Raw genomic sequence first — 10776 nt, 5'->3', positions numbered from 1 at the left:
GAAACGGGTTTATTATTTGAAATTCAGCCACCAGCAGTGGGCTTTAGATACACTGATCAGGCATGACATTATGACCATCTGCCTAACATTTCATTGGCCCTGTTATGTGGTCAGAAATGCTCTGAACATTGAGCCTTTAGCAAAGGACCTCTCAGGACGTCCTATGGGGTCTGGACCAGAGGATACGTCAGAGCGTCCTATGAGGTCTGGACTAGAGGACCCCTCAGGGCCTTCTATGGGGTCTGGACCAGAGGACCTCTCAGGGTGTCCTATGGAGTCTGCACCTAGACGTTGGCAGTGGATCCTTTGGGTGCTCTGGGTTGTGCAGTGGGGCCTCTGGAAATCAAACTGATTCCACTGCATCCTGTTGATCCTTGATCAGAATGGGGTCTAGGAGGTTTGGAGGTCAAATCAACATCTTGGGCGTTTGTCATGTTCCTCAATATTTTCCTGATTGTTTGTTTTTGCGATGTGCTGGGGTACATTTTCCTGCGGCGGTAGGCCAGTAACATTTGGGATTGTTATTTTCATAAGGGAGTGTGTCTGTTCAGGGCCAACATTTATTTGGTGTCGAAGTCTCAACACGGACGCCAAAATCCAACATTTTCCAGCAGAACATCATATAGAACCAATATGATCAGCATTATTCACTTCTCCTGTCAGTGCTCATAATGTTGTTCCTGATGGGTCTATTTTTCTGTGCTTTCCTACCTGGGGGATGAGGTGGGCAGCCTGGAGCCAGCAGAGGCCCTCCTACGCTGCTGGGCCCCCTCCAGGATCTGCTCCTCTGCGGGGAAGAGTCCCTCCATCAGGTCCATAGTGGTCTTCCTGCCACTCTGGTCCAGGATGTCCACCAGGGACTTGTCTTTGCCCATGATGTCCCTCGCCAGCTCCTCCCTCTTGGCGTCTTCCTCTGAGCGTTGGGCCCCGGGTGAGCCTGGCTCCTGGGTCGGTGCCGGAGCCTGGCGGGTGTAGGTGCTGAACAGGGATGAGGCCGGGCGCTCGGCGGTGTTCAGGGAGGGGATTTGTGGCGGAGGCTGGAAGACGCTGTCGGGGTCGCCGCTCTGAGGCAGGTAGGCCCGACCTTCCCGCTCAGAGCTGCTCTCGGCGTGGACGATCCTCACCGGAACTTTCCTCACCGGACTGCTCACCTCCATCACCGAGGGCGGCGCCGGTTCATTTTCTGACCTGTAAACGGAACAAAGCTCAGGATCGATCTTAGAAATCATAACTTTCTCCACAGATTCAGACTGTTTGGTGTCATGGTGACATTCCTAAATGCTCCAAAGTCTCATTGGATAGCACCTTGGTAGAGTTTCCTCACTTTTTAGTTAACGTCTAAAATAAACAGTCGGGTAACAACGGCAATGAAAGTGACCATGTATGAAAAAACTGTTTTAAGACATGAACAGAGGATCCTGAAGCAGCTCTCAGACATTTTCTTTCCAGACTATTGCCTTTATGAAGATGCTACAGAGCATTTAAACACAAAACACATCACTGTAAGTTCTCCTTTATTCCCATTTCTGTCACTGCTTAATAAACAAACAGTTCAATCTAAACTCTTAATGTGTCCAGCCACATATTCCATCTAATACATCTCTGGATTCCAGTTTTTCCTGCATTGTGTAGCTGTTTACACAATGTGCAACAGGGTGCTGTTACTAGTAAAATATGTACATAGTAATCATTTATGATGCAAACGTGCTTAATTTTTTTCTCATCTTCATAACGTTCGATTTGTTGAATTAACCACATAATTAGTTTATTCTACTTAAATGATGCCAAAATATTCTTTTAAGTGAATACATTTTGAAATGCTTGCATTAAATCACCAAAACTATTAATGGAATGGATGTGAGGACACCTGGACACTACGTTTTTCTGCATCCTATGCTCATAATTTCACTTATTTTCAAAACCTGCAAAACGGTGGTTGCAAAATTAATGCCAAAATCTCTAAGAATATTTCAACTTTGGATGGAAATTCTTTCAAAGACAACAATAATTCCCTTTAAGATGAGCTACACTCGTAAATAAAAATGCATTGCTTTAAAAAAATCAAATTTTTCATATTTTTGGGAATAAAATAGGGTAAAAAATTAAACTGCACACTCTGACAGGAAAAAAAGGTACAGATCTGTGTTTTAATATACATACAGCAGTCAGGAATCTAATTAAAGGATGAATCGCACAGTTGAACTGCAGGGGAAGTCAGAGGTTTTAACAAAATTACAGGCTCCAGTTTGAACACAATCAAACTTATCTGGCTCATTTATACGACTCACTTCCGCTTACAAATTTGTAATCTTTATCTTTTCTTTCTGCACTGTCACTGCACTTTTTTTTTTTCTCTTTCTTGAACATGTTTACCCAAAACGTCGACTCAAAGCTCCTTCCACTGGAGCAGAAGCTTTACATAACCAGGGGCAGACTTGAAGCTCTGTGGCTAAGCTGCTTACCTGAGCGCTGACTCGTCCTGCACCGACACGGCGGGCGGTTTGTCGGTCAGCCTCAGCGGCGCAAACTGTGGCGACGGAGACCGAACTCGATCCGCCGAGGGAAGCGTCAGAGCGGCCGTCCAGGTAGGAAACGGGGATGAGGAACAGGAAGGTGGCGGCTCCTTCTCCTTCTCCTCCTCGCTCTCGTCGCCTCCTTTACTCGTGTCTGGTCCGGGCGTCCTGCTGAGGCGAGGAGAGCTGGCCAGGGTGGGGCCGGAGGAGGAGGCCCGGGCAGCAGCATGGTGCTGGGCGTCGGAGGCAGAGCCGGACGGAGGCTGGAGAGCCGCCGGGTCTGCCTGGGCGCCAGCGAGGAATTCCTGGGACAAGGATGTGGTTTCTGGGCCTAAATGGGGCCTGGGTGGCGGCAGGAGGCTCTTGGTTTGCGGAGGCTGGGCCGGGAGCTCGGAGCCAGGACTGGGGCTGAGGCTGCGAGGCCCTGAGGAGAGTGTGGTGTGGGAGGGACTGCCGGAGTCCGGTTTGGTCCTGTGGTCGGAGAGGCCTGGGACGAGGCCATCGTTTCTGGGGAGCGACGGGACCAACTGTGGGCTGTGGTCAGGATCGCACCGCAGCTGGCCCTCCGCCTTCCCTCTGGAGGTCAAAATAAAGACAAACCTCGTCAGTACCTGATGTCAAAAAGTCATCAAAGCAGTAAATACAAACCTGAAGAGTGTAAGGAGAAATCAGAGAATAAAAGAAACTAATTCCCCGCTGTTTACTGATTCTAGAACATTTGACATGGACATTCACTGGATATTATTTTATATTTCACACATTAAAAAAAGTCACTCCTCTAACTTTACATTTTCTGTGACTGCAACAAAAAAAAGCATCTTTGTCACAAGTCTTCTGGAAATATAGCAAAATCTGTTCTGTCAAAAACATACATACAGCCAATGTTTGGTTAAATGTCCCTTTTTCATCTCAACTAGGTGCTTTTAGTTTCCGTCACCAATCTTGTGGTTTATCTTTGACTCCTCTGGACAGAATTGGTGAAGTTCAACTAAGTTTGTTAACTTGATTCTTCATCAGTCCACAGGTTCTTGATGGGTTTAAGTCAGGACTTTGGGGAGACCAGTCTAAAACCTTCAATCTAGCCTGGTTGAACCATTTCTTTACCACATCTGATGTGTGTTTGGGCTCACTGTCTTGTTGAAACATCCAACTGTGTCCAAGATCAATCTTCTGCTGAGGAATGTGGAGGTAATCCTCCTTCTTCATTATTCCATTTACTCTGACTCCAGTTTCACAGAGCATAATACTGCCACCACCATGCTTGGCAGTAGGTTTGGTGTTCTTGGGGCTAAAGGCCTCACCTTCTCTCCTCCAAACATATTTCTGGTCATTTTGGCCAAACAGCTTCATTTTTGTTTCATCTGACCACAGAACTTTCCTCCAGAACGTGTTCCAATGATTCCATCATAGCAAATTCAGAGTTATAGGAGTCATGAGAAACTCAATCCATGATGTACATGATCTTTACAAGTGGATGTAAACTTTTGTTTATGACTGCATACGTAGGTAGATAGGTATATAGGTAGATATGGTAGGTAGGTAGATACGGTATTTAAGTAGATAAGGCAGGTAGGTAGATGAATATGGCAGGTAGGTAGATGAATATGGCAGGTAGGTAGATGAATATGGCAGGTAGGTAGATGAATATGGCAGGTAGGTAGATGAATATGGTAGGCTGGTATATATGTACATGAATCCATGATGTACATAGTCTTTACAAGTTGATGTAAATTTTTGTTCATGACTGTATGTGCTGTTTTTGTGGTGATCCAGGGAAAAAATGACATGAGTCAGAGGTTTTTGTTGGGGGTTTTTTTGTGTCAAACTACATCTCTGATTAGAAAAACAAGTGTGTAACTCTGGTGATTTTAGTACATCTAGTGCATACACCCATCAGTCACAACATTATAAAGTGAATTCTGTGAAGGAAAAATTACTCTTTTTCCCCTTACTGAGGTATTTCCTCGCAGCTGGCAGCTGAAGACATCCCTGAATATCATGCAGGTTGCATCTGTCACCTACAGTCACCTTAAATCAAATTGTAGAACCTATAGATCACCTCAAATTGTCTTACAAGTTATCACTTTTGACCTCTGTTCCTGTTTGCTTCTCCCAGGCTGAGGCTGGGAATACATTCAGGACCTCTCTGTCCCTAATATGACCCTGAGAAAGGCAGATACATGAGACAGATAAATGCTGTAACAAAAACATGACTTGGGTAAGATTAGATATTGTCTAGTTGATGTTTCTGAGCAGACAAGTTGTCTCTATATTGGGCCGTAATGTGAATATGGCATTCCTCCCAACTCCTTATATACCCAAGGTTGAACAGAGTCCTCAGAATTGATGCTGCCAGTGCTCACATCACTGTGTTGCTCGTTGTATCACTTCTCCTGATATCAGTAAACCTTATTCTCAGCCTAAGCCATCTCCAGAGTGTCTCTGAATCTGCCTCCTCATTCATCTCTCGACATCGCAGAATTCCCTAACAAATACAATCAGTCATCTTGTTATAACGTTCTGTTGGGAAACCTTGAGTCCTGACATTCATGTGGTTGTCTGACATGTACCACCCACCTAAACATTGCAGGTCAAGCAACCCCCACCCCCCATGGCAACAGCAGTCCGTGATGCCAGTTGCCACCCTCAAGAGGACAAATTACCCCGACACACTGCAAAAACTGCTCAGGAGTGGCCCGGGGAACACAACAGAGCTAAGGTAGTCCCAGATCCAAATCTTATTGAGCATCTGTGGGATTTGCCAGGACATGGCTGATCTAGGCAGGTCCCACCCTGCAACCCACAGGACCCACAGAATTCACTGGACATCCCCAGAGGTCCTGAGTCCATGCCCCCCTGGGTCAGAGGACCTTTAGCAGCATAAAGGGGACCAACACAATAATAGGCAGGTGGTCATAATGTTATGTCTGATCGGTGTATAGAGTATAGATAAAATGGTCTTTCCTCAGCTTATTTTGCAAGCTAAGGATCAAGATAAACACTGACGTACATAGAGTACAAAAGGATGTCCATCTGGTAAAAACACAGACATGCTGACTCCAGAAACATGTTGGCTGATGGGTTTATCTGAGTGACATTACTGCACCCTCTGCCTGTTGACTTGTAGGTTTAGAGGATTTAGTGACGGTCAGTGCGAGTGTGATACAGTTCAGGAAACCTGAGCCATGAGTGTGAAAACCTAAACACTAAGGTTGGATTAGCATGTGAGCTGAGACAGAGACAGCAGCAGACGCTTCATATGTAAAAGATGATTTTCCAGTTAATATTGTCACTATTTAGCCTTTCTGTAAACATCATTGTTGCAATTATTGCTTTTAGGTTTTGCAAAAAGGTCAAAACTTGTTCTTTTACCGTCTTCTACAATCAGACACCACTCTCTAGTGCACTGTTTATATTTGTAGATACATTTCAATTGTCAGACAATTAAATGATGATAATTTAGAGATGACATCATCAACTTAAAATATCTTTAGCGGAAATGCTGCAGACATTAGGCATAGTCTCAGAGCCTTTTCATACTTGAAAGTTTTCAGTTAGTTTTGGTTCTACATTCCACAAACTTTCAGCATTCCCTCTGTGTGCCGAGTCTCCATGTACTTGACATTGACTGGTTTGCAAACTGGATGCCCAGAATTCTATCCGGATCATCATAAAAAGGAAATTTGTCTTTCTCAGTGGTCGATACACCATTTTTTCTAATCGTACTGCACACTATTGCTGTAGTTTCTTTACCTTCAAGTGGCTTTGCTCTCCCATCTCTGGAGTTTCTGACTTCCTAATTACATCACAAGGCCATATTTTAAATAAAGGGTTCGTCTCCTCCTCTCCTGATGTGCTCATTTCTCTCTTTCCGATTCTGGTTAACCTGCTGTAGTTTTCTATAATTAACCTGAAAGTCCGAACCATCCAGAAAACATGTTTATGCTAGAAACTAAATAAGCCATGGTTCAGTTTTATCCACCTCTTCATTGGACCAAGGTTGGGCTGTTTGGTCTGGACTGTGGTACAAGGAGGAAAAAAATTCAACTGAAAAGTCCAAACCAAACGAGTTAGACGTGAAAGATTTCCCAAATATCTAAACGCTTGAAATATTCCCTCATTAACTGTTTAAAACAGCTAATCATTATTACTGGCAGACTGATTAACAGAAGGCACACTACAGGCTTATATTTTGACGTTTTAGGATTAAATTCATTTCTCAAAATCACCTTAGAGTTCAGTTTTTGAAATGATATTCTGGATAATGCTGCCCATTAAAAAGGTTCATGGTGTAACACTAGAAAGAAAGAATTTGAAAAGCACTTAAGCTGACGCCTCTTAGAGAAAGGTATGCGGAAAGATGAGGCTGAATTTAGTTTTTCCTGAAAGGTGTTTATGTCGCACCAACAAAAGGAGCGACTGCTTCGACATTTACCAAAGACACTGATCACATACGCAGAAGATAAGTTTTCTTTGTCAACAGCGGCTTAAGGATGAACTGATACACTCCCCACCCGCCGTGAATCTCCTCAAACTGGACACACACTTTTGTAAACTTGGGTGTTGTTGATGACTGGATTCCAGGAGATACTGTTCACCTCAACATGAGCCCCGACAGCAGAAGATAAAGTTGTAAAAAGGATCTAGTATGTCGGAAAATGATCACTTCCTTTCAGCTCAGGAATCCTGAAAGGAGAAACTGAGACCTGTTCTCTTTCTGCACGAAGATCTCACAGACCAACTACATTCCACATTTACATGAAACTTTTCTTTTTGCCAGATGTTCCAGAGAAATTGACAAGTTGGAGTGAGCCAGGAGGCATCCGGCATTTCGTTCCAACACATTTAGAAAGTGCAGCGATCACCTGTTTGACCTTTCTTTGACCGGGGTCATTTGGGTATTTATTTCACTGAACCCTTAGGAGCAATAAACTCAATATAATGAAGACAGAATGAAGAAAACGCTATATTTAGTTTCATTATTTTCATGCAATTTTAAGTGTTAAATCTTAGACTCACCTGGAGGTTAAACTGCTCTGCTGGGCTTGAGGGTCTCTCCATGGAGAAGGAATATTCTGCAAGAGAAAAGCAAAGTTAAGGGTTTCATTGCTAAACACAGTGTGTCCTCAACAAATAATGCCAGAATTAGTTTCTGTTCAAACAATAAAACAACTAGCATTTAAACTTTGATCTTGATGTTATCTAAAGGAAATGAATCCCGAGTTTTACCTGAAAATAAAGAGGAAGTTATAGTTGTCCACACATGTCAGAATTTTAACTAAAGGCAGCAGGTTACAAAACAGCCACAAACATTGTGGTTTAAGTTTATGCCTTAAACCTTAGGATTGGGAAATATAGAAACCCACATACCTGTGTATAGAAGTCAGCAGAAGGAGAAGATCTGGATCTCTCATGGACGCAGATGGCCTTCTCCTCAGCACCTGCATCTAAGATGTTCTCCGCTGAGTGATACCTCCCTTGCGTCTTGGCTTCCGATGACTTCTTCTGCTTGTTCCATGTGGCCTGATACTCAGCGAAGGTCTCAAGCCTCTGCTGCTCTAGTAACACTTGTCCAGGACTGAGGCGGCTGGGGTCTGTGGATGGGTCGGTCTCCTCTGGCTCTCTAGGAGGAGATCTGTCTTTGGGTTTGCCTGTCTCATCAAGATCCGTGTTCAAATTCTGACCCAACTTCAGCACAGGCCTTGAGAAGGCCGGTTTGGCCTCAAAGAACTTCCTCCGTTCTCCAAATGAGCCTGTCTGGGATTCCCCCTCCACTCCCACTTTGTCTATCTTGTCAGGCTCTGAAAAGGAGTGCGTCCTCTTTGCCAGGTGGAACCGCTTACGTCCTCTGATGCGTCCGTTGGTTTTAAGTACCGGCGCCTCTGGTCCCAGGGGCTCCAAGTCCCGTCTCTGGAAGGAGGTGGCCTGGAGGACCCTGGCTTGTGCTTCTTTTAAGTGGTCCTTGTAAGTATTTGAGAAGGAGACACCAGAACACGTAGATGTCTCCATGGATCTCCACTCCTCTGCTTCTTCATCCTCTGCATCACAAGTCAGGGTTGCAGCACTGCGGCTCTTCTGCAGCTGGGCTCGCTTCTGCTGGATCTCCTTGCGGAGGGTGGTGGCATAGCGGTCACTGCGGCGACTTGCTTTTCCATTGCTGGCAGCCATGGTGTCACCGGGGTCCTGGGTGGGCATCACACTTGTGGTAGAGGCTGCTGGTTGCCTCTCTGCCAGACTCCTACTTTCTTGGGCCAGAGAGTGAAGAAGTGGAGTCTTCAGGGGGGATATTCTGTTATCTTCTTGAGGTACCCAGGGGTCCTGGTGCCTTGAAGTATTAATCTTATGATCATTACTTTGATGTGCTGAGTAGTGTTTTTTCATGTCATTAGAGTGTCCTTCACCTCTCTTCACAGTGTCCTCCGGGCTTCGGCTTTGAACAGATCGTTCAGAAGTCTGGTGGTCGTACTGTAGACCATTCCCCAAATGAGAATGACCATTGCGCTCCTTATTTTCACAGTAAGGCATCTGGGACTGAGGTAGACAGTACTTTGCCTTAACGTTTGTCTTCATGGAATTTGGAAAGCCTGCTTCGTTGCTGTTTACCCAAAGGGGTTTCTCTGTTTCCCCCCTCCAGCCCTCTGATTTGCCCGGCCAGGCTTTGTGCTCAGCAGTCTGAACCGAATGCTTACTTAGGCCTTGCCAGTATCTGTTGTGCCTCCCACTCTCCAGGTTTGGGTTTGCAGCAAAACTCGTCATGGATGCTGTAGAGTTTCGTATCTGTTTGCGACTGAAAGCATTAGTGGGCAGATCCTGGAGGCTGCGGTAGTAGCTTCCTACGCTTTGAGTCTTAGTGGGAGGAGCTGTTCTTGTCTGCAAGTAGAAGGGGCTTTCGTCACTGTATTGCCTCTGGTGGGCAGGTAGTTGGGTGTAATGAGACTGCCTGACGTCGTTGCTGGATAAAGAGAAGAGCTTGTTGGGGTGCAGCTGGTTATGGTTGTGATCAGCTGCCGTGTTGGGATGGTGGATGTCTTTGGTGGGCAAAGGGTTGAAGCTACGTCTGGCCTCTGAGGTTTTATCCTGGTGAGACCTGAGACCATTGTGGTTGTTGGTATCTGTCAGTTTTTCAGCTGATCTGCCATGGCTCTTTGCTGGACCACTGAGCCCTTCAGAGTAAGGGAACACCTTTGTGGCCGCAAAACTGTCACTGTGTAGGGGAGGAGGTGGAGGAGGAGGCGACTGGGACTTTTTTTTCTCCGGTACCTGCCACACTGGACCAATGCTTGGCCTCCCTGCAAAGGAAACCCGAGAAGCAGGCTGATCCTCTGCCCTTGACCCCTCCCAGCCTCCGTTCCCCAGTGTTGGCTGCAGGTACCTGGGTCGCTCAGTCTGCAGAGGTCCTTCACTCTGAAGCCCTTTGAAAAAAATGTTCTCAGTGCTGGTTCCCTTCCGACCAGGTGTGCTGGGGTCAAGAACAGGAGGGCTGGAGCCGCTGGAGAAACAGCTGAACCCAGCGTCTCTTTTGCCTACTGGTCCAGAGAGCGGCTCAGCACTGCTGATGTATTTAGTTGGGGAAAGACGACCTGGTGGGTAGGGATAGGAGGGACGCTCCAGTCTCTCCATGTTTTTCACTGAGCTGAACTGATTGGTTAGCTGATGCTGGGTGTTCTGGTCCCCTTGAGTGGCTGACTCTTTGGGCCTGGAGTGGATCATCAGAGAAACTAAATTAATCTTTGAGTTTGATGACTGTGTTTCCTGCTCTGTTTAATGCAGGGTGAAAAGCTCACCTTGCTTCATGTTTTGGCTGCCAGACTGGTGCTGGGGTGGCCTCTCTCCCGGCTGGCTCAGAGTCCTCTTCTGTCAGCTTGGAGGAGTGCCAGGAATGGGGCCGCGAGCCTGGATCATTCTTCCTGCAAGGCAGAGAGGCAACAGAACACTTTACACAATGAGTAGTTGACATCTCTGCTTCTTTGGCATTTTCCAAACCCTTTCAGGAGAAGACAGATGACAGGATTTTGCAGACTTCAGCAGTACCAAGCACCAATACCCCGGTCCTCTAGGGGCACACTGTGCACTCTATAAATACGATAAATATTCCCACTAAGTCCACAGACACTTTTACAGTAAAAAAACAAAAAACAAAACCTTCACTCTTATTTATTACAGTGAAAAGCACAGATATTTAGTTGACTGGGTTTGTCCTGGAGGTTTTGGCACCAAACAACCAAAGAAAGATTTACATATGAAAAGCTTTTAATATTCTTGC

At 45.7% G+C, this 10776-nt stretch overlaps 1 protein-coding gene across 7 annotated transcripts in view; it reads right to left on the bottom strand.

The window, feature by feature from the left end:
• Positions 1-10776, bottom strand: part of LOC111574756 (protein Shroom2-like) — a 37634-nt gene that overhangs the window by 5613 nt on the left and 21245 nt on the right. For all 7 annotated transcript variants that reach the window (XM_055008653.1, XM_055008654.1, XM_055008655.1 and 4 more), the window contains 5 exons: positions 10298-10420; positions 7884-10209; positions 7539-7588; positions 2463-3095; positions 712-1188 (listed from right to left, as the gene is read on the bottom strand). In XM_055008653.1, the coding sequence (XP_054864628.1) occupies positions 712-1188; positions 2463-3095; positions 7539-7588; positions 7884-10209; positions 10298-10420 (3609 nt within the window). The remainder of the gene's footprint in view (positions 1-711; positions 1189-2462; positions 3096-7538; positions 7589-7883; positions 10210-10297; positions 10421-10776) is intronic.

The sequence above is a fragment of the Amphiprion ocellaris genome, chromosome 24 (genome assembly GCF_022539595.1).
Source record: "Amphiprion ocellaris isolate individual 3 ecotype Okinawa chromosome 24, ASM2253959v1, whole genome shotgun sequence".
Lineage (NCBI taxonomy): Eukaryota > Metazoa > Chordata > Actinopteri > Pomacentridae > Amphiprion > Amphiprion ocellaris.
The sequence above is the reverse complement of the archived record's forward strand: the minus strand, read 5'-3'. Positions and strand labels throughout refer to the sequence as shown.